This window comes from Rattus rattus, chromosome 8, assembly GCF_011064425.1.
Source record: "Rattus rattus isolate New Zealand chromosome 8, Rrattus_CSIRO_v1, whole genome shotgun sequence".
NCBI classification, from domain to species: domain Eukaryota; kingdom Metazoa; phylum Chordata; class Mammalia; order Rodentia; family Muridae; genus Rattus; species Rattus rattus.
In genome coordinates, this window is record NC_046161.1 from 115072803 (window position 1) to 115097569 (window position 24767).

A 24767-nucleotide genomic window follows, 5' to 3' on the forward strand; every position below is an offset into this window, starting at 1 on the left:
ATATTGGCCTGGAGACCGGGAAGGGGAATAACAATTGAAATGTAAATAAGAAATACTCAAGTTAATAAAGATAAAAAAATTTCCCTCTGATTTTCAAATTTATATTTTCACCTACCATTTCAAAAAATATTTGTGACACATGAAATAACCCTACTCTTTATCTGTGGTGCAGATGTTTGCTTGGCCATCTGCTCTAAGGACTAAGCCATGGTATTTTTCTCTAGTCTCTCTAGACTTCTTGAACAACATGACATTATCTTGATATTCTGGTGACCTTTGAACTCTGCTGTGGGTGTTTTGTATCTCTCACAGAGGAGGAACTACTGCAATTGATTGTTTTGTTTGATGTTATCATCACAGAATAAGGACTGAGCAAAGACCAAGGCACAGCTCTGTCCTTGCCCACTTGAAAACTATATATACTTGGCAGGGTATGGTCATATGATTCCATACTACAGCAGTCCTAGTCTGCCGGCAGCAAAGTCATGGAGTTTGAAGGATAAATGTGATATTGTATGATTAAAAAAAAGGCACACAACAGTTGAACAGATAGTATTTCTTCTTTTTATGCTTGTATTTTATTATTGCTGTTTTATGACAAGTCTGCCTATGTAGCTCAAACTGGAATCTCACAATCCAGTGTTAGTCTACTGGGAGCTAAGGTAACAGGTGTGTGCTACCTATACTGAGGATAATTATCCTTACCTATGCTTGGTGTTTTACTCTTGTGATGTTGCATTATCAGTGATGGGGATGTTGGTATCTTCTTTCTCTTTCTAGATTTTTCTTTGCTGGTCATATAGCTACGTGCCAAATGTACACATGGTACCTGGGCACATAAGTAGCTACATTTCTAGCTTATCTAACCTTGTATGTGGCTGTTTCACTGAATGAGGGAATGAAACAAACAAAAATGAATGAGTAATTTCTAGAGTGGCCCATAAAAACATTCTATGAGCATTGTTCTTTAAAAACATATTTTATTAAGTTTTTGAGATTTTTTGCACACCATTAACATCCTTTTATGCATTCGTTTTTCTTAAGGGTAACTAAACAAATGTGATCTTGTATGTTGACTTTTGTGATACTAGAACTGCAACATAAAATGTGCTTTGATCTTTGAATTAACACTTAGAGACTTCTGACTAATTAGAAAACCTTATTAGTGCTACATGAGCAATAACTATACTCTTATGCATTCCCGTCATTTTATATTTTCAAATTTATTTGCTATGGTACCTAGAATTTTCTTAGCTAACATAGAAATTAGAACCCTGGAGAGGGAGGTTGCCACATAAAACTTGAAGCAAATAGCTGTTACAGGATATTTGAACCTTTTCTAGTTGTGGTGTAGTTTATGCCTTAGAACATACCTTTAGTCCCTCTGGATGGAATATAGACATGCCCTTATCTTTAATCCCAAACAATGAAGGTAAAATTAGTTTGTAGAAGGAAGCACTTATGTTTGAAAGTGTTTGAAAGTCTAATTGAGTGGCAGACGAAGTAATGAATCAGAGAAAGATTTAACAAAATCAAATATGCCCACCTCTCATGAGAACAGAGAGAGAAGAAAGGGAGTCTACTTAAGGGAGAGACAGACAGCACAGAAAGAAGAGAGTACAGTGCAGGAATACAGTAGAGTTAGTGGAGAGCAGTGCAGTAGAGAGGGAGAGTAGAGCAGCACAGAGAAGGCGAAGGAGAGAATTTTACTGGGAGAGTTTTACAGAGACAGATTGAAGAGAGAACAAGGTAGACCCAAGTGAAGACATAATGAACCAGAAAACGAGGAACCAGAAGATTAGAATATATTGCCAGAATTAATTTGAGGCCAAGTGGAGGAATTCAGTAAGATACTAAGAGATTCTAGATTAACTCATTAAGCTTGGAGAAAAGGTTGACACAGAACAGCTGGGTTGAACCAACTAGCCAGCACTCAGAAAGTCCGAGGAAGGGGTAAGCTTATTCAGTAGTAAATCTCAGAGGTTGAAAACATCCTAGGCCTAGATAAGATTGTATGGAGGCTAGAAGCTTCCAGGACTAGGTGTAGGTTAGCAGACTGGGAAAGTAAGCCTCAGAGATGACAATTACATCAGAAGAATAAAAGTTACTTTTAGAAGAAGCATTTACTATATGCTAAGGAAACATATCTTCAGTACTGGAAGTGGTGGTTATCCGGAGTTTGAGATGGAAAAGAGAATGGGATATGAAGAAACCTAATGAATGTCCCAGGGTGATGGAAATACTCTTTATTTATAGTAGGAATTGTTACAATTATGTAAACAATTATGTGCTAGCTAACTTCTATGTCAAGTTAATACAAGCTGGGTTCATTTGGGGGAAGAGAGCCCCAATTGAAGAAATGCCCATCAGTTTGACCTGTGGGCAAGCCTGTGGAATATTTTCTTGATTGATGCTTAGTGTGGGTGGGCACCCCACAGTAGGCAGTGCCACCATTGTCTGGATGGTCTTAGATATTATAAGAAAGCAAGCTGAGCTTGTCATGGTAGCATATACCTTATTTAGTATTTAGGAGGCAGAGGCAGGTGGATCTCTTTGAGTTCAAGGCCAGCCTGGTCTGCATAGTGAGTTTCAGGACTACCAGTACTACCCAGAGAGAGCCTATGAGCAAGTAATGAGGTGTAAGTTAATGGATGAGTAAGTAGTACTCATCCATGGCCTTTGATTAGTTCCTGCCTTGAGTTTTTCTCCTGATTTCCCTGGATGATGAACTAGAAGCTGTAAGATAAAATAAACTCCTCTTTTCTCCAATTTGCTTTTGGTCACATTGTTTTATTAAAGCAATAGAAACTCAAACTAAGAGAAGCTGTCAACATTTTTTAAACTGTAGAAATTAAAGGTTTAGTGTGCACTCATTATATTTTAATAACTTATTTTCAAAAACATAACATTGTTAGTCCTATGTTTTTGTTAGGATCCCAGTAATCTAGAGACTAGAGCATCCCCAAATGGACAGAGGGACTAGAAAATGCTGCAGAGAATTGCCAATGCTCACATTCTCTCCTTTGAAAAGAGGACTTATTCTTTGTTATAATGAAGTCACCACATCACATTTTCTTCATTTAAAAAAGGTAAATATAGAATTAAAGCAAAGATGTGCTGGCTTGGTCTGGTACATTAGAAATTTGGGAGTCCATAGAAGCACTCTGCCATAAACAGGCACATGCCACCTACACATTCATCCCTCCACCTGGCACATGCTGAGACTGCATGGAGGCAGCAGACATGGCAGTTAGAAGCTAAGGACTAGTATCTGATAGATAGAACTATCTCAAGTGGAGACCCTGTCCTTTCTTAGTGTGAAATTGTTGACTTGTTACTTAACAGTTTGCTTCAGTTTCTCTTCTGAAAAGTTGTAAAACAAAAAACAAAACAAAACAAAACAAAAAACAAAAACAACAACAAAAAACAAACAAACAAACAAACAAAAACCAAATGCACTTACCTCACAGGCTCACTGAGAGGCTTAACCAAGAAGGGGGCAGGTAAATCTCTCAGCAGCATCTCTGGCAGGATGATAGCATAGTCCCTAAATTGTCCCTCTTCAGACTCACATCTATTTTGGTCACTGTACTTCTTTAGCTTGAATCCATTAACACCCCTATGATTCACTACTGATAGCTTTTTTTTGTCTTTCAGTGTAGCTACTTTACCACATTTAAAAACTCATACACTATTTGCAATGCTCAAAGTAGAAGCTTCAATGTGTTTTTGAAGCACCTAGTCTAGTCTTGTGAGTGGGTGCAAAACATCACTCCAAATGAAATTAACGCTCTAAACTTTTCACATCGTCCTTATATTGCGGATCTACTAATAGATTAATACATTGACCATGCCAGTGCCCCATGATCTAATCACTTTCCCATCTTCTCATAAAACCCTGCTTCTCAACATTGTATCGTAGACTCAGCATTTACTATATGAGTATTTTGTTGAAAAGTTCCTGTCTAAACAATACTACTGAATACCCCCTCCATGCTCAGTTACTGGTAGGCACAGACATGAGTCTGTCATCAAATCGTAAACAGCTTACAGCTTCTCCAAATAATAGCTCAACTTCCACATTTTCAGTCTTTCTTGCAGAGTGGCCTACTGTGGGAAAGTTTTTTTTTTTTTTTTTTTAAAGACTTGCAGCTCTCGATGTTTGGCCTTCATAGAGTCTAGAGTGTTTCTCACAAAGGGAACACAGAAATATATTCAGTCACTTTGGGGGAAGCATAGGAGGATATGCAAAAAATGTCCATTGATTTTTCTTGGGAAACTGATAGTAAGTAGAAGTCTTGACTTGTGCCTAACATTTCTTTCTCAAGTAGCCACCATTTGTGTGTGAAAGAAAGTGCACATAAGCAAAGGAAGCCTGTACTTCTCCTTGCTCTGTTTTTCTCTCTGCTGCTAGAAGTTACTTCCTTCCATGAGCTCAAAGCCACAGCTTGAACTAGGTTCTCCTGCAAAAGAGTTCTATCTTCTTCATAGTTCTGAGGGATGTTTAGAGACAGGGTCTCTATGTAACCTAGAACAGCCTTAAACCTATCTTGAGTGCTGGGATTACAGTTATGCCCCACCATACCCATAGTAAAGGGCCTTTGTTTGCTTTTTCTTTGCATTCTTCTATAAACCTAATCTGTCTTTTATGGTATTGTGATATGGGATTTCTTCCCCCCAGAGATGTTTCTGCTTTAGTGTAAAGTCACACAGAGAATTGGAAGGTTGGAGAGTATAAAGATTTTGTTCAGGCTTTCCCATTTGTCCTAGTTTTCCCTGAGAGCTAAGAACCTTAAGCACACAACTCCAAAATAAATTTCCCAGATATTTTTCCCAGTTTAGAAAGAGCTTAGAGAGTACAAACTCAGTTTCAGAAAGAAACTTTGGGTTCTGCTTCCCTTTGTGTTTGTTGCCATCTTTATTTGAAGGGTGACAGACACCTGTCTATAATAAAACAGTGCAGAAAAGGGGGCCAACTGTTCTCTCTCTGTGGCTGTTTTGAAGTCTCTGAATCTCTTTTTCCTTCTCTACAGGACAGAGCGAGCAGGATCATAGCTATTAACCCAGGAACTTATAGAGAGATTTCTAGCAATGTAAAATAATAGTCCCAGAGCACTGTGTATGGTCTATGTGAACTAGGCAACTAGTCATCAAGCCAGCACCTCACAGAGGTTCCTAGGGAGCTTGATCTTGAGGGGTGTTGGGAATTATTTGAGATGAATGTATCTCCCCCAATTTTAACAGGCTTATCACTACAATGTTAACTCTCCTCAATAGTATGTAAGAGAATCTCCTCTAAATTTCATGAGTCCATGGCATATACTTATAGAAAGACCATCTTAGACAATATTATGTTTCTTGGATGGAGAACACAACTATTTAATTTGATGCCAGCTATGGTAGTGATGCTTGAATATTAAAAGAATACACATGGGAATGGATCCTTGGTTTATTCATTGGAGAAGCTACATTCTCAAAAGTACAATGGCTCCTTGTCATCTGTTAGACTGATGCAAAATCTCCCAGGGCTATGATCTATCACTCAGAATTATGGCTGGCTCCTGCATTCACACATTCCATCAAGAAGCGTATTTCTCAGAGACTTACTCTTTCAGTTGATGATCAACCATTGCCTTTACTGTGTTTAGCAATTGATATTATTTGAGTTTTCCTTGTTCACATGTGAAGTGCACAGTGACTCATTTCTGGATCACTGCTAATGCCATTGGTTAATTTTATTTTTAAAATTAACTTGTGTTTTTGTATTTGATATGTGTGTGTGTATCTATGCCTGCAGTTTGATTAACAAGGCTCATTTTCTCACTCTCTTCTCCATTTTTTTAACTTGCTAAACATCTAGGTGAATGACAAAGACAAAAGCAGAGGGAAGCATTACTGTCTTCAGATAGTGTTAAGTCCTAGAAGACCAGGTGGTGGAAGCATTAAAAGCCAGGCTGGCCACAGTCTACAATCCCTAATCCTAAATAGCACCACGGGGCACTTCCTAACAGTCAAGCATTCACATGGGTTAGTTCACCCAGTCCTCTCATCCCTGAGGATTCTGTGATCTCTATTGTTAGTAAAATGTTTATTACTTATGCATTGCTGTTCATTCAGTCTTTCTAAGCTAAAAGGGATACATGTGCTGGTTGTTGTCACACATGCTTGTTATTTCAATGTTAGGGTAGTTGAGGCAGGATGTTCTATAGTTCAAGGATAGCTTAGCCTACACGATGAGGTCCAGCTTAAAAGAAATCATAAAAAATGTCAAAGAAGGATAGAAGAAAGGAAAGGATGGAGAGAAGGAGAGGAGTTGGGGGTGGATTGGGAAGAAAGAGAGACTAGGGAAGGCCAGCCAGGAGAGCTTTGAATAAGAATGGCCTCCATAGTCTCATACATTTGAATGCTTGGTCATCAGGAAGTGACAGTCCTTGAGAAGGATTAGCGAGCCCAATCAAATGCTTTTTTTATAGGCTGCCTTGGTCATGGTGTCTCTTCACAGCAATAGAGCAGTAACTAGGACATATGTATTAATTGTACATAGTAAGTTTTATTTTGACGTTTTTGAGACATTGTTTGAATTTCATTGTTTATCTTTTATTTTTACATTCTATAGTATATATGTGCATGCATGTGGAGGTTGGAAGACAACCTTGAGTATCGTCACCAGTAACAGTGCCTACTTTCTTTGACACCAGATCTCTAATTGGCCTTAAGTTTACCAATTAGGCTAGGCTGGCTGACTCAATAAGCCCCAGGGATCCTCCCTGATCTACTTATTCTACTATGTGCCGCATTTTATATAGGTTCAGTTTATTAAATACAGGACCTTGTATTTGTGAAGAAAGTATTTTACTTACTAAGCTATTTTCCCAGCCCCTAATACTACATTTTAAAAATCACTTTTTTTAAAATATTGGTACAATAGTGGCATAAGCAGTATATGAGTAACCAACTCTCTGATTAGATTTCAGACTCATTTTCTGAGATTAACCCATATCTGACACTGATTGAGGCTGGTCTTGAGCCTTAGACTGGATAGACTTAGGGGAAATCCAAATACTATTGTTCTGCTAAAGGAACATAGCAATAAAACGATCCCTAATGTTATTCTGCTGTACCCATAGAACAGTGCCTCATTTAACCATCATCAGAGACACTGCTTCTTACAGAGTATTAGAACTAAAGTAGAGACTCACAACTGGACAATGTACAGAGAGATCTTAGAATACTCAGTCATAAATGGAATTTCTTCATCAGAACCTCTCCTTGGGGCTCAGGGAGCTATGTGGAAGAGAAGGGGGGAAAGATTTTAAAAGTCAGAAAGGATAGATAACTCCAAGTAAACAATATCTTTTGGACACCACAAAACTGATGCAGATAAGAACTCACAGAGACTATGGCAGCCTTTACAGGGTCTGCACAGATTCAAGCCTGATAGGGTTCTACCACTGAGAAGGGGAAGTAGACATAGGCTTCCACCCCTAAGCAGGAAATTATCTATAACTGACATCTGCTTACAAAGGAAAACCTAGTGTTCTCCAATGGAGTTTCACTGGTGTGATGGTTTACATATGCTTGGCTTAGGGAGTGTCACTATTAGAAGGTGTGGCCTTGTTGGAGGAAGTGTGTCACTGTGGAGGTGGGCTTGGGGACCATCCTCCTAGCTGCCTGAGGATTCTCAGTTTGTTCCTAGCTTCCTTCAGATAAAGATGTAGATCTCCTGCACCATGCCTGCCTGGATGCTGCCATGCTCCCTCCTTGATGATAATGGACTGAACCTCTGAACCTGTAAGCCAGCCCCAATTAAATGTTGTCATTTATAAGACTTGCATTGGTCATGGTATCTGTTCACAGCAATAAAACCCAAACTAAGACAACTGGGTATTCTAATGGAATTCAGTGGTGTTTATGTAGATTTTTAAAAAAAGTTTCACATTGCTTTGTTTGGACATTTTTGTTTTACATTTTTGTCTATTATTTTTCCAATCTTGTGGGTATTGTCCAATCTTTTTATGGGTATTGTCATGTTTGTTTCTTGAGGTTTTAAGTTTGAAAATTATATTTTGTTTGACTATTTGCTTTCTAAAGAAAGGGAAGGTGAAAAATGGGATAAGTGGAGGAGGGAAACTATGATCAAAGTATATTGCATGATATTATTTTCAATTAAAAAACAAGAACCATTTATAATTTAAAAAAAATATTCAAAGGTTGGGAGGAAAGAAACTGCCTTATTTTTAAAGCAGATTCCTGCTAGATTAGAATGAGGGTTCCAGTGAGGATAAGAGAGTCATAGAGTGCAAGGGCTGTGAGTGTTCTATATTTGATTATGACAGTACTGCAAGGGAGTATGTAGCTGTCACATTTATTGAATTGTACACTTGTTGCTGTAAAATTATTTTAAAAAGCTGTCTTTTATCCCCACTAGATCTGGCACCGTCGTGCCCCAAGATGTCTGATAGATATCAACTCAGTCAGCAAAGCCTCTCACCCGCTCTGCTCTATCCCATATCACAATGCCAAAGGCTTCTCTCTGAGCCTGGCAGCAATCTCTCTACCCATCTAGTTCCCAAGGCAGGTTACCACCATGCCAGCAATATACATCCCAATTCTGTGGTGGCTTAGTGTCTCTGGCCACTACATAATCTCTTAAACTTAAATTGCCACATGAAAGAACACACAACACAATAACCTCTGATCCAATTGATAATATATAATTGCCCACCTAAACATACAAAGCCTTGTACACATCCATCCCTTAAGAACATTCATAACAACCTGTAAATGTGCAGAGAGAAATCTTAACATCAGCCTCCATGTTCTCTTCTTGTCTTGCTCCAGTCTCCTCCTCTCTCTAAAACTTTTCTCCCGCCCATCCTTCCTTCTCATCCAATGATGGGCCTCGTTCTATCTTGTACCTGCCTACGCCTGTGTGATGACATCATCCTACATACACTAAAATGGGTACAAATAAAAATTAAAAACATTGAAATATGACTAGCTGAAAAACTGTTGGGAACTAGGGATATTTAAAGCAAACAACTTTGTTTTCACAGAGCAGAAGATGTTTCTTTCACCCTGTGCTTTCCTACAGGGTCTAGAAATCTAAGAGAAGACACTTTAAAAATGACCTTTAAACTATCTTTAAAAAATCTTGTGCAATAATGTCTTTACAGAAATCTTCCAATAGTTTTAAAATCTCTACAACTTTCTAGGAACTACTATAATTTGATGGTTTTCAATTCCTAGTTTCTTCTCTCCAAGGCCTCATTTGTAGCTAGGGTCCTCTATCAAGTCTCTGCCCTGTGCTCCATTTTAGCTACAATTTCCACTGCACTGTGTACTTCATGCTAGTGACTTGGGTGAAGCTGAAGCAAGTACAAATTTTGCTTGACTGGTTCTAAGCCTGTGGCATCTTTTCACATCAATGTGAGGAAGCAGTTTGAATTTTGGCCTCATTATTTACTCAAGTGTGGTGTGGTTCTCTTACTTGCAGTTAGGAGGCTACCAGAATCTGCTTCTCCTTGTGGTGTTTTGCAGTTCCAGGAGGAAATGTTTATAGTGTTATCCATGGAGGCATTCATGGGAAGATAGATAATAATCCTAGTATAACAAAAGTTGTATGGTTTTGTCATAAAATGTCTGTAGAAATGCTTTAAAAGTTCTCAACTTAGACCTAAAGTAAGATGACAACCATTTTGTTACTCAAAACCTTTAGTAGTTCCTCAATTTCTATATAATGTACTCCATCTACTTTAACTCTTTATTATTTAGTTAAGGTCAATGTTCAATTTTATGTCTCTTCACTTCATTTCAAGCTTCTTTGTCTCTGCCAGGTTCATCTTGAGATGTCATCAGCTACTTGTTGATACCTCATTGAATATAGAGATAAAACCTCTCTGGAAGTGTATAGGGTGAAGTAGCAGCAGTGGTACCACAGAAGTCCATCTTCTATGGAACAGATCTTTCAGTACTTCTGAATTCTCTGAGAGATGGAGCTTCCAAATCAGCATCTTCCTAATGGATGGCTGCATTAATGGATCTATAGACAAGTAGGCATATGGATACATTTGTATATTTCACTGACTTTGGAATCCCAGTATCAGAACCCATATATGTTCCTTAATGTCATTTGCATGTTCACCATATATAAGAACAAACCTTTTAAGCTCCTGGCTGTGGAGAGTCTATTTACCCTTTCCTGGAAAATTTCCCTCATTCTATCACATGAAATTCTATGTATGTTAGAGACCCTTGCTTTGTTGTGAAAACTTTCCAGTTCCAGTGGCCCACATGGGCATGCTTTCTGAACTCCTCAGAATTTTCATTTGGCATTCACACATTCATTATGTTAGAATTTAAGCAATGGCATTCATTATATTAGAACACAGTACATTATATTGGAATTTAAGCATATGGCATGGGTCACATGATACACACAGGTTGGCACATAGTCCCAAGTGATTTATTTCTCATGAACAATGAGAAATATGAATCATGACTATAAACTACACATGTGTCATTTTAACACAGAGATCTAAGGCACACAGAGATTTCATAGTTCAAAGCTCATAGCATGTTTTGAGTGACAAAGAAGAGAGACTGAAAGGCTGAGGAGATGGCTCATCTGGCAAAGCGCTTGTCATGAAACTGTGAAGATCTGAATTTGGAACTTCAGCACCCACATAAAAAAATCAAAATCAAAACCAAAACCTACCAACCAAAAACCAGGCATGGTATCAAAATACCTGTAATCTCAGCATTGGGGAGACAGATCCCTAGAGCTCACTGGCCAGTTAGTCTAGCCAAGCCTGTGAATTTCAGGTTCAGCAAAAATCCCTGTTAGAAAAAAATAAGGCAGAGAGCAATTGAAAAAGGCACACAACATTAATCACTAACCTTCATATGGATACACAAACGTGCATGCAACATACACACATACACACATACATACGCACATACACACACACAAAAACACACGTACACACACACACGCACATACACACACACATACACACACATACACACGCATACACACACACACATACACACACACAAAAACACACACACACACACAGTGGATTCTGAATCCAGTCATCCATTGATAAATTCTGAACTTTTACTGTTATAAACTGAAGTTCCCAGAAAAAAGCCATATCCATGTTAAAAACTTAAGACATTCTCACCAATATATTCCAAAAATGCTTCTATTTATGACTTAACTTTGCTCTGTAACTATAAAAACTTCATTACATCAGTTATTCACTGGAACATGTTGTTTACGATGACCTGAACCCATGATCCCAGACCATGATCACTCATATTTGCCTGCATAATAAATTATATCCAAGTCCCTTTGAGATTAAAATTGTTTTACATTGAAATTGTCACAAAGGGAAAAGGTGTTTAGCCAGTGTGAACAGGGGATGGTTTGGTGTTATTATGTATTCAATTACTAAATACTGGCCTCGAAGATCTGGTTGCCCCAACTTGGAGAGCCTCACCCATACTAACTGATGCTATGGAAATCTTACCCCCCATGTTACCCCTGATTGGTTAATAAATCCTAAAGCCTATGATTGGACAGTAGATAGAGGTAAGCAGGTTTTCAGTTACCCAGCTGGGAGTCACAGGTAGAGAGGAAGAGAGAAGGGACAGAGAAAGGAAGAAGCGTCCGTGAGAGGAGATAGACCCTGAACATGTGGCCAGGAGAACCAGCAGATAACTAGGGATCTATGGCTGGGATGTTAAGTTAGAATAGCTCCAAAATCTGCCCAATCTAGGATTACAGTTTGAAAAAATACCTGGGTTGTATGTCTTTTATACCAGTTAGTTAGAATTTATAATTCCTTTGACATGTGGTGTCATTGGGCACCGAAATGTGCCCAACATTGGTACATTTATTCTGGTGGTCTGCTATACCCCCTTGTTGCCTTCAAATATATATTATGGGTTTCTACCCCCACTTCAGACCATTTAGTTTCCAATTAAAAGATACAGATCTTTTAGATTTATAACAAGCCTTATAACACTACAGTTGGGCAGATATCAGCCCTGTAAGCTATCTTGTCCGCTTCCCTTTTGCATCTGTTTCATTTACACTGCTCCTGCTTCATCAGATCAGCTCTCATGGCCCATATGCTACCACATATGGTCCATCCTACCATATGATGACTCCTTCTTCCTTCTCCTCACCTCTCCTCATGGTCCCTGCCTGAGATCCTAAGCCCCTGGAAACCTTTGCTCTATCCTCTCTCTTCTGCTAAGCCCAAGATGTAGACATCTTTATTAACTTGGGGGAAAGATTTACTTAGCATTATTTGGTGTACATTAGAATCTCCTTGTCAGGGGCAACCAGATCTTGTGTGTGGGGGGTCAGTGTTTAGCCTTTGAATACATAGCAGCACCAGACCAACACCCTAAAATATCAAATAACAGATTAAAACTTATTACTAGTCAGAGTTCTCCAGAGCAGACCCTTAAGGTTAAATCAGCTTACATTAGAATAGTAACAGTTGTCTCACAACTGAGAGTGCTTTGAACCTTGTAGCTTCTTAGTCCAGGAGGCTTTAAGCAGGTCCTGAAGGGCCACTGGTCCTTAGTTGACAATGGAAGCCTTGGAATGCTGATTTTTATATCAACGAAGGAATCCACACCAGTTAGAGTAGTTCAAGTGTTTGTCTGAATGCTGGAGAGGCCATCAATCTGTTAGCTGTCCAGTCCACTGGTCTCAATCTGAAAAGCTGGAAGGTTCCTGGAGAGCCACTGGCTTAGCTGAGAAAACTGGTTGTGATTTCAGCTGTAGCAACAGCAGAAAAAGGGAGAACAAAGGCAAATAATCTTCCTACTGCCATGTTCTTTTAAAATAACTGAGTTGCAACCATGAAGTTTTGGCCCACACATGGGGTTAGTCTTCCCACATCAATTAAGGAAGTCAGAACACTTTTTTCAACTAAAGCTGCCTGCTCAGTGATTCTAGTTTTTGGCAAGTTATGTTAGAAGAAACTATCACAAATAGTTAAGTGTCTGGTTAGCTATTATTAACACTACTTATGTACTCTTGGCATTTTATTAGATGTTGATCCCCAAAGTCACTGTTTGAATTTGAATCCCTCACAGACTCATTTATTTGAACACTTGTTCTCTAGCTAGTGGTGCTATTTTGGTGCTGTTTTGGGAGGCTGCAGAGCCCTTTGGGACTAGGTGGAACCAATGGATTGCTGGGATGGATCTGGAAGGTCATATTTCTCTCTAGCTCCACCTTAAGCTCTGTTTCCTGATTGGAAAGATAAATTCTACTATGCCTTCTCCACTATAATATAGGAGAAATCCTTTATCTTTTTAAAAGTTACCATTGGGTATTTTATCACAGGGATAAAAAAAATCTAAAACACCCATAACTCAATAGAGCCCATATGGTAAGAATTAAGTTCTCTTATTTCTATCCTCTTTCTTCCTCTCTATTCACTTTCTTGTCCCCTCCCTTTCTGAATATCTAATAAGAACTTTGTAAATTCATTGACCTGTCCAGTTAGTCAGTATATGAGAGATTATACATGTATTTGGTACTATTCCCATCAACATTAGGTGAATGAGTTTAGTACCCATTATCACACTAGGTCCATGAGGATATCAGCACACAGGCAAGATACATTCCTAGCCTTGGGATGCTATGTCACAGTGGAATTCAACCTACTGGTTGAGATCTGCACTTTACCTTGCAACTTCCCATGTTTATCTTAATTGACTTCATGACAGCTTTAGGAAATAAATATCTGTTACAATTATATAGGAGAAAACTAGGTGTCCAGCAAGGCTGGCTCAGTGATTACCCTGAGATCAAGCAGCTATGGAGCCACTGCAGAAATGCAAACTAATGTCTTTCTGTATTGTCAAAACCTTTACTGATGTACTTGCCCTCATAATCTTCCGTTGCTCCCAGCAAATTTGCTGTCTCATCCTTTCCTTAAGAGGAAATTCCCACATTGTTCTTCCACAGTCTGCCCATGAGTCAAGGATTATTGGGAAGTTGTTACCCGTACCTCACATAAAAAAATGAACAGTGCCAAATGGGTGAAGAGCCTGCAAGATAGTTGCTGAGTGTCAGCAATATCCATCCATAGATAACTCAACTGAAAGCTGAGTATGTGTAGTAAATAACAAAACGGAAGAACATGTTGGTATCTCTCTGAAAACTTGCAAAACCTGAGAAGCTAGCCTGTTTAAAACAGGAAGCTATGTTGTTTACTACCTGACTGGTGTATGTGATCAAATGTTATCTCTGTTTCATTAGCAGTGAGACCTAAGTTACTACTGGACTCATAAAGGACTTAGCAAAAATCATCAGGTATCGTTTCTTTTTTTTTTTATTCTCTTTTGGACAATAACATATTGAAATTCAACAGATGTTTCTTAGAAGATATTTCCAGGTAGGCTTTCAGAATTCTAGGAAAGGAAAAATGGGTATATTAGTCAATGTAGGTAGAAGAAATACCTTCTAGAATCTCTCTTGATTCCAAGAAGGAATTGGTGTATAGTAATTTAAAGGTAACATAAGGTAGACTTAGAAAAATTAGAAAAGATTTTGTAATATATTTCCATTTTCTTCTTGTTTTCCTCATTCCTATCCATCTGTTCTCACATCTATACTATGACACAGCTGCCAGTTGTATTATTCTGAACATGAACTTTTTAACTATTCAAGATACATTATCTGTTGCCAGCCTGTACTTCTTATAAATCATAAACCATGAAGAATAGTATCATTCCAAAAGTGTAACATTAGTAGTGTTTGATACTGACTTTTAAGATCATCATAAAAATATAGGCTATTGTATATGTATATTAGCATGAAAAAATATATTCATGTATTTGTGTGTATACTAAGTAATTGTGTGTTTAAATGTATAATTAATGTTTATGTCAGAAATCAACTGTAAGTCAGACTATCAGATGGATTGATTAACTATTGCCATGGTGTCTCTGTCTGGATTAGGTTGGTTGGCTTGCCTTTGGTAGATATATCTCTGTTAAAGGGTAGAGACAAAAAAACAAAATAAAACAAACAAAAACCCCTCCATTTAGCATTTTTTAAAAACCCTACTTTAGCTGGGGTTAGAAGTTATCTGGTTTTGTTGAGTGCTTTGAGAGAGGGTGGTAGTCTTCAGTTACAAGTGCTCTAGCCCCAACCTGTTCTCAATCTGTGGATCACAACCCCTTTGGTCGTGGCATATCAGCTATCCTGGATATTAGATATTTATACCACAATTAATAAAAGGAGCAAAACCACAGTTATGAAGTAGCAATGAAATAATTTTATGTTTGGGGAGTCACCACAACATGAGGAGCATTTTTAAAGGGTTGCAGCAATAGAAAGGGTGAGAACCACTGGGCTGGAGGATCCTATTACTCCTTTCAAAAGATGGTAATGATTACACTGAAGTCGGTCACTGAGTAATTTCTCCTGGAATCAGAAACACGAGTACTCTATGACTCAACAAGAAAGAAGCAAATATGCTCAGCAGAATAAATTAAGTAAAGAGCACAGTCAACACACAGAAGAGAGAATATGGTGACTAAGAACTACAGTTTAAAAATCCCTCAAAAACCCCTCAACAGAATAGTAATAACAACAGTAAGACAACTCTATATTCACCTCACTGGCCCAGTAAACTTTTTTTTGTTTTGTTTTAGTTCTTTTCCATGTTTGGGATGTTTTCTAAAGCTGGCACATCACCTACAGTGCTAAGACTTTATTGCTGTTATACATTTCCTAGAAGCAAATTGACAAAATGCATCAAGAGTTTTGGAAATGTTATTAGAGTTTGAAAAAGTGTCTTGGGGTATATAGTTTAAGGAAAAGAGTTTTAAAGCTGTATTATTTATAAAAGGGCAAAGTAGGATCAACTTCATTTAATAATAAGATGATAATTGAATAATTATGAAGATCTACCTAATATGTTGACACTATTACAAATTATATTTCAAATCTTCTTAAACCACATGAGATCAGGGTGTTTAATGTAAGTAACAGAAGACAATTTCATGTGTGTTGTCAATTATAATGTACATAGCACCTAGTAGAGGCACACAGTGTGTTTCTTGGTATGCTTACTAGAATAACTTGGGCTTAGCAAGCTGAATGTACTGGTCATGCTTGGTCATGCTGATTACATTACTTTGCCAGCACATATATTTTTCCCTATGAAAATATATTTTTCATAACCATCTTGTTCAACTAAATAATATCAGCCCCATATTTAAAGCTATCTGCTACATTTGAAACACCTGCTATTGAAAGACAATGACCAACTCTGCCCTTCAGGAAAGAAGGTTTGTAAAAGTCCTTGGCAGGTTCATGAAGCCAAGTTCCTCAACATCTTGAGTTTTAGAACTGACTACACTTTGAGATTTAGAATGTTTGACTGAATAGGGTCGATGCCACTGAAGCAATATTTAGCCATCCATGTAACTCAAATGACAAGTGGAAATTTCAAAACAAATCTACAAAGGTATGTAAATGAAAAAGACTTGTCTCATAGCAGGAATGATTTAAATTTCTTAAATAATCAAAGACTTTGAGAAAATCAACATGAGACAACAAAAATTAAAATTTTTGTTCTTTTAAAGAACAAAGAAGAAGAAATTTAAGAAGAAACTCAGAATAGATATTCTAACTACATAGAAGTTTGTTGAAATGTATAGACTCTAGATCTGTATAATTTTAGTGTGATATTTATTTGTTAACTTTTTAATGAAGTTTATAAAATAAATAAGAACTATGGAAACCCTTTTAAAAAATTTTTTGAGAACAGACATAGTTTTAAAGGACAGAAAAAAGAGAGAAAAACAAGACCGAAATCTACTTTTGCATTAGTATGACTTTGATATTAAGGCATAAACTTTCCTAAAATCATCCAACTTTAAGAGACCTGATCTCTATCCCTGTCTCCTCTTGTCCCTGTCTTGCTTTCTCATTTCCTCCCCAACTCCACTTAGGTACATATAAATTTTGACTTCTTTACTTCTCATTTGGAAATAATCTTTAAATAACCTCAAAGACAACAAGATGATTAGTTTTCTCCACAAAAGTACATTCTCAAACTACCTTTGTCCTACCCAAAATGTACCTTATTTTTCTGACACATGTGCAAACCTGTTTCCTTTATTATTTCTTGGGATTTTAATTAAAAAAAAAAAACAAAGTAGATTTACTAACCTTGGCTAAGAATGTAGTTCAGTGGTAGAGTCCTTGCTTATCATATTCTAGGCCCTAAATTTCATTCCCAACATTGAACAAAAATTCATTACCTTTACATTTCTTTCCAGAAAAATGAGGAAACTTACCATTGCATATACTTCTTTCTATTCTAATTTTTAATATAACACAGGGCAAGTTTATAGATGGACCCAAATATCTATCTGTATGGGAGCAAAATTTATCTATAATTGTTCACACTTTTCAAATAATCACAGGACTCAATAATTTGTGTAGATTTCCTTAATTTCCCATTCTTGAGGATAAAAATATTAAAATCATCAACTATACAATATTCTTTCATAGGGAAGATTTACATCTTGTTTTAAGAAATAAAAGGCAGAGCTACTCTTTACTTAAAGGAAGACGGTTTTGTTTGGATTGGATGTTTTACACTATGTAGTCATGCCTGGCATTGACTTTTAGTCAGAGATGACAGCATGTACAACTATGGTATCACAGGATGATGAGGGACGTGAAAATTTCTATGTTGCAGTGATGCCACAACCTTTATAACATCATAGCACAGTGTACTGCAAGTGTGCACACAGATGCTGTGTAAAGAAACTACTATGTTGCCACTTCTTTAGAAGGCTAGCACAGGGCTGAGGATGTAGCTTTGAGTCATGGTATTTGCCTGTCACTAAATGCCTTGCATTCAGTCACCAGAACCACATAAGTAAGCAAACAAATTGCAATTTTACTTTTTAAAAGTATAGCCCATACAAACATGAACCACATATGCTATTTGATGACTAACTAAGTAAGTGGTTTGTAGAGTTCCTATACTATGTTTTAATTGGTATTTTAGAATAGGCATTTTAAAATATGCTTAAGTGTGTACTGGCATTGTGAATACATTTTACATCTTGTTTCAGCTTATTTTCAGACCTTTAAAAGAGCACAGTTAAAATTAAAGATTGCTCAGAGTTATGGAGGAAATAATCAGATCAACAGTCAAATGACAGATGATAAATTCATTAACACTTTTAAAATCTTCTAGCTTCTTAAAACCATATTTTATGGGGCTAGAGATATGGCTCAGTATTTAAAATGCTTCATGACCTTACAGAAGACCTGGGTTTGGCTCCTAGCACACACGTAGCAAGTCGCAACTACCTGTAACTCTAGTTCCAGGGGACTTGATGCCCTTCTTTTGACCTTCTTTGGCTCTTGTACACCCGTGGTACACATAAACTCATGAAGTTACACACACATATCCAATAATAATGTATAAATATATGTAAAACAGAAAAAATGTATTATGTATTTTCATCTGCATGTATATATGTGTTATGCTTATACTTTGTGTTACTTGCATGGCAGCTGTAGGTGAGTGCCATGCACAGAAACTAGAATTGGTCAATGAGCCTTTAATTCAAATGACTTAAATAAATAAGTACATTTGACAAATTTGTATGTAAGATAAAGATATCTTAAAATTATTAGTATGTATTTTGCCAAGGCTGTGATAAGCCAGTCTGGATTAAACTTATCTGTTAAATGTTTAACTTACAATGTGTATTATTTTCCATGTATCAAATATACCAACTTTCAGATTTCTCCTTTGTCAAGGAAATACGTTAAAATACTGATTATATTTGGTATGCAAAGTATGCATGTTTTGTAGACTTTGTATGTAATTGTATGTATTGTAGATATATGTAGACATTGTATACATGCAGTCTAAAATAGTTGTTAAAAGTAAATAAACTAGGTAAATTTAAAATGTGAAATTTTTAAGTGTACTTTTTATGTAATTTAAAGTACAAAGTCATTAAACATTTAAGTTATTTTAAGTAAGTTAAAATACAAGATCATTCCTAAATGTGAATTATAAATTCTACCAAAAGAACATATATTTGGGTCTATTAATAAATATGACTGATGCTAAATTAAAGATATATAGCACACAAGTTAAAATTGATTTCTTCCTGAATTTTTATTAATTGTTGGAATTACTAACAATTTAAAATTCTCCTTAATATAAGCACTTCCACGTTAAAAAAAAAAATGAAACCGTACAGCTTTCGTTTGGGGTTGGCTTGATCCCCAGACTGCACTGGAGCCCTGGGCTTTATGCCCCTATGTTCAGTGTATTTGGTGGGCACTGGGTTCCTGAATTGCACTGTGCCAGGGGGAAATGCACATTCAACCAGCACTACGGCACTGGATCCCTCACCTTAACTAAGAACAGTACCTTCTCCACTTGCCTTCAGACCTTGCTTCCCTCCTGCACCATAACTTTTAACCCAGTCTATGGATGCTGTACTGCCTGGGGATTCATGGACCCTATAATGTGGCTAGGTCTAATGTGACAGTGAATGGCCATGTGGGTGCCGAAAGAGGAAGTGTGATGTTGGTCTGTGCCCCTCCCCAGCATAGAGCAAATGCTGTCCGTCAACCCGGGCGAGACCCTATCAGCCCTTCTTCAGGAGTATGGGACCAGAATAGGAAAGAAGCCCGTGTACGACCTTCCCAAAACTGAGGGCCAAGCCCATCAACCTAATTTCACCTTCTGGGTCACCGTTGGCAACACCAGCTGCACTGACTCTTCACTGCCTGAGGACACTCCTGTTGTTGCTGCAGAAGCTGCTGCCCCTGTTCCATCTGCTTTACTAACCAGGAACTCTCCCATGGAGATGCAGGCCCCTGACTCTCCTCAGCAGTCTGAGTGCAACCCTGTTGGTGCTCTGCAGGAGCTGGTGGTGCAAAAAGGCTGGCGTTTTGCCAGAGTACATGGTGACCCAGGAGTCTGGGTCTGCTCACCACAAAGAGTTCACTATGGTCTGCCGGGTGGAGTGTTTCATTGGGATTGGCAGTGACACTTCCAAAAAGCTGGCAAAGTGTAACGCAGCAGCTAAGATGCTGCTTCGCGTGCACACAGTACCTCTGGACACCGGGGATGGCCCCGAGGCCAAGCCATTTTTCCATTGGTGTGAGCTCCGCCTGGATGGACTGAGGAACCCGGGGTCAGGCTGCACCTGGGTTCCTTGCGGAATTCTGTGGGAGAAAGATCTTGTCCCTTCACAGTTGCTCCGTGGGTTCTCTAGGGTCTTTGGGCTCTGCCTGCTGCAGCGTCCTCAGTGATCTCTGCAGAGCAGGCTTTCCATGTCAGCTATCTGGATATTGAGGAACTGAGCCTGAGTGGGCTCTGCTGGTGCCTAGTGGAGCTGTCCACCCAGCCGGTCGCTGCATGTTATGGTTCTGCCACTAGCAGGGAGGCAGCCCAAGGCGATGCTGCTCACTATGCTCTACAGTACCTCAGATCGTGGCCAAAAGCAAATAGCACCCACTACAGTGATCGGTGTCCTTTACTTCTTGCTCCTTCTGCCCTGGGTCCATGCGTCTGCCTAGCTCTGGTGCCTTCCAGAGATACCATCTCTACCTCTGACCCAGCTCGCCTGCCTTGAGACTGAGGAAAGCACAGGCAAGCAAGGAGCCATGAACTACAAGGCCCCGGCCAGCACAGGGTTTGCCCTCATTCCATGGATGATGAATGAAAGGAAATTGGAATTCTATTGGAGTCCAGAATAAATGATGTTCTTTGGCTTCCTAAAAACAAACAAACAAACAAACAACAACAAAAAAACACCAAAAAACATGTGATTTTGATTGAAAAGCAATTTTTAGAGTTTGTGAATATGTCCTTTTATTAAAAAATGATTGTCTTTATTTTGGAGATTTCTTAAAGCATTATTTCAAAACTTAAATTTAGGAAAAGAATACAGTTCAGAGAAAAATCAATAAATGAAGAAGAAAATTAAAAAATGTACATAAGAATATATTTTTGATGAGAACAATTACTTGAAAAGTAAAAAAATATATAAATTAATTTTATAAGATAATATTTTACTCTAAAATGGGATGTTCTTTAAAACGAATATGGCAAAACTATGGTTTTAAACAATTCAAGCAACATTTTCAAAAGACTGTAAACTGTTAGCCCTGAAATTTCTCAGTGTGTTCTTGGCATTTGGAGAAATTTCAAACCTTGACTAGTTCAGATACTATTCCTTCTGAATTGAAAGAGCCCATCTTTGAGGTTTCCAACACAGATACAACTGGCTAGGGAAAAATGAGAAAACAAGGTGCTTTCATAGCAGTTTCCTTTTGACTCTCCCAGGTAACTCCCAAAGAAGGAAGATGCCTTCCTAATGAGTGTCCTTATCTGCCAATGGGAGACTCAAAGGCTATCAGTAAATCTGGGGCCAAATAATTGAGCAGCTAGCAAACAGGAGGGACATTGAAAGACCGTCTGTCCAAACCATCCTCAGAGGAGTAAGTTAGGTGACCAACCCAACCTAGTCATTTCTTCGAACTTGTCCCTTCCTCTTAGCCAGGAGAAAGTAGGCCTTTCTCTGAGTAAGCAGAATATAAATTTACTGCCCTTCATGAGATTTCTGCCTTGTTTGTTTTTCTTCTTTTTCTGCTAGAGTCAGTAGTCCGTAGCAAAGCAGACACTGGTCCTCCAGCTCCTGGTCTAATAAAGATTGGAAAATCTACTTCTCATACCCTCCAGCTCATCATCGTTTCTTATGAAAGAGAAGCTCTTGGGATATCATTGCTTACCTTAGCACCACCAAGAGCCAGAGAAAAGAAGAGTCAAAAAAGAAAATGCTGCTTAAAATTATACTGATTTCAAAGTTTAATAATAATAATAATATAGCTAAATCATCAATAGCTGTATTCATAATGTTTATATTTAAATTACTGACAAGCAGATTGTATATAGATGTAAATTAAAACTCTACTAAACTTTAACCTACTTATTAGAGAATTTCAGATAAATTACTGTCACAATAAGCATCAGTGTCCCCATTAAGTATTTTGGGCATGTTTGTGAAAAGGCCTAAGAGAAGTGGTTATCATTACTAGTACCAGACATTTATATGACAATTATGATTTGAAACTCATCGTATATAAAATAGAATTTCCAAATGCCTTAAAGTATGCATTAGTGATAATAATTACATATCATGCATGGATCATATAATTATCATTCTTTTTGCTCTTCAGTTCAAAACTTTGAATTTCCTCCTTCAAATACTGTCAGAAATTAATAGTCCTATGCTTTACCACCACCTACAGCATTTCTGTTTCCTTTTCTATTATGAATCATGATGACTTTGAGAGCTATAGAGTTATTTTCTGACCCCTACTCAGAGCATTTAAGATATATCTTTTGAAATTTGTACTAAACAAATTCTAACTTGGGTCTCTTAATGAATAATCAAGTGGTATGTTTCACATGGTTAATTGTTTCTTTGTTTGTTTTTTCTATCATAGAGACAAGTAAAATGGCATCCAACGAAGAGGAACTCAAGACTGTTGTTGAAACCTTTGAGACCACACCCTATGAATATGAGTGGGCACCACCCTGTGAAAAAGTCAGCATCAGAGAGCTGGGGTCATGGCTCCTGCCTCCACTGTACTCCCTGGTGTTCATTGTCGGCCTCCTGGGCAACATGATGGTTGTGTTGATCCTCATAAAGTACAGGAAGCTGCAAATTATGACTAATATCTACCTACTCAACTTGGCAATTTCTGACCTGCTCTTTCTCTTCACTGTCCCATTCTGGATTCATTATGTTCTGTGGAATGAGTGGGGTTTTGGCCACTGCATGTGTAAAATGATCTCTGGGCTTTATTACCTGGCCTTGTACAGCGAGATCTTTTTCATCATCCTGCTGACAATCGACAGGTACCTGGCTATCGTTCATGCTGTGCTGGCCCTTCGAGCCCGAACTGTGACTTTTGCTACTATCACCAGCATCATCACTTGGGGTCTTGCAGTATTGGCAGCACTGCCTGAATTTATCTTCCATGAGTCCCAAGACAATTTTGGAGATCTTTCCTGCAGTCCTCGCTACCCAGAGGGCGAAGAAGACAGCTGGAAGCGTTTCCATGCTCTAAGAATGAACATTTTTGGTTTAGCTCTTCCTCTCCTCATTATGGTTATCTGCTACTCAGGAATCATTAAAACTCTGCTTAGATGCCCCAATAAAAAAAAACACAAGGCCATCCAGCTTATTTTTGTTGTCATGATAGTCTTTTTTATTTTTTGGACTCCATACAACCTGGTTCTTCTTCTGTCTGCTTTCCACAGCACATTTTTGGAGACCAGCTGTGAGCAGAGCATACACCTGGACCTGGCCATGCAAGTGACTGAGGTGATTACCCACACCCACTGCTGTATCAATCCAATAATCTATGCCTTTGTTGGTGAGAGGTTCCGGAAACACCTTCGGCTCTTTTTCCACAGAAATGTGGCAATCTACCTGAGAAAATATATTTCGTTTCTTCCTGGCGAGAAACTGGAAAGAACAAGCTCTGTCTCCCCATCAACTGGGGAGCAAGAAATCTCTGTGGTGTTTTAGTTGGGCAGAGAAAACTGCCCCTCATTCTATGGACTGGAGGCAAACACATTAAGTCAACCATAACGACCTCTAGTTCAGTCATTTGTACTTTCCAGGCACTTCTGATGCTCTCAAAGACCTGAAAATACACATAATGATCGAAATATATCTTCATGTACCCCAAGGTCATTTCTGGAGGCCATGTGCTGGCCAGTTGATAATTCATCAGACATGAAAAGGACAGCTTTTCTTGATTCTCTAAAGAGTTACATATGTTTTGATTCACTTAAATGTTAAATAATCCATTCAGGACAAGTAGGAAGGTTTAAAAATACATTTCTACTTTAGCCATTTTTGACATCAGTAAAATGTTTCACAAAATGCATTTACTTCATTTCCTAACATAAGTAGTTTTTTTAACTTCTTGATGAATGGTTTTCTTCTTCTTTTAAAAAATTATTATTTGTATATGGACTATTGCTTTTGCAGGAGACTGGATGTTATACTATGTTTAATTTTTCTTAAACGTCAAATGAAATCACATTTCCTATTAGTGACTGAGAGCATCTTGGAAGGAACATATTGTCCTCCTAAATGCCAGTTTTATGTTGAAAAATAAGCTGGGACCATCTGTGTTGAGAAGTCCAGGTGTAGTGCTGTCATTAATTCTTCCTAGACTTGACATCATAAGTACCTGGAGGGTGTATTGACACATGCACAGATGACTCATATTATAGGAGAAGAGTAGAAGTTTGGAGATAGACAACATTAACAAATAAAGTAAATAAGACTGGAAACCCCTTTTCACCTGTCCTCATATAACATAGAGCGTGTACAAGAAAAGTCTATGATATCACACAGGAAAAAGTTGGCACTATGCAAATAACCCATAACCCTTATCACTATAAGAATTCATATGATACAGTGCTTTTGGGTATCTGTCTTTTTTCAGATCATTAACCTCCTATTCTCAGGAACATCTTTTTATCTTTCTTAATAAACTGCCTGTATGAATTTCATCTATATGTTCATTATTCTGGCACATTATTTCTAGACCCTAGAAATCACAGGAGGTGCTCTCTGAATTCAAATGTGCACTTATAGTACCACCCCAAAGCTTATGATCTATATTTGAAATGAGACTTGAGCAT

The 24767-nt window shown here is 38.0% G+C and overlaps 1 protein-coding gene and 1 pseudogene across 1 annotated transcript; both read left to right on the forward strand.

The window, feature by feature from the left end:
* The first annotated feature begins 14150 nt into the window (after nucleotides 1-14150).
* On the forward strand, nucleotides 14151-23934 carry LOC116907435 (C-C chemokine receptor type 3). Its single transcript, XM_032910405.1, has 2 exons — nucleotides 14151-14347; nucleotides 22547-23934. The coding sequence occupies exon 2, from the start codon at nucleotides 22558-22560 to the stop codon at nucleotides 23635-23637; it is 1080 nt and encodes a 359-aa protein (XP_032766296.1). The 5' UTR covers nucleotides 14151-14347; nucleotides 22547-22557; the 3' UTR covers nucleotides 23638-23934.
* Nucleotides 19636-20670, forward strand: LOC116908277 (annotated as a pseudogene).
* Nucleotides 23935-24767: the final 833 nt, after the last annotated feature.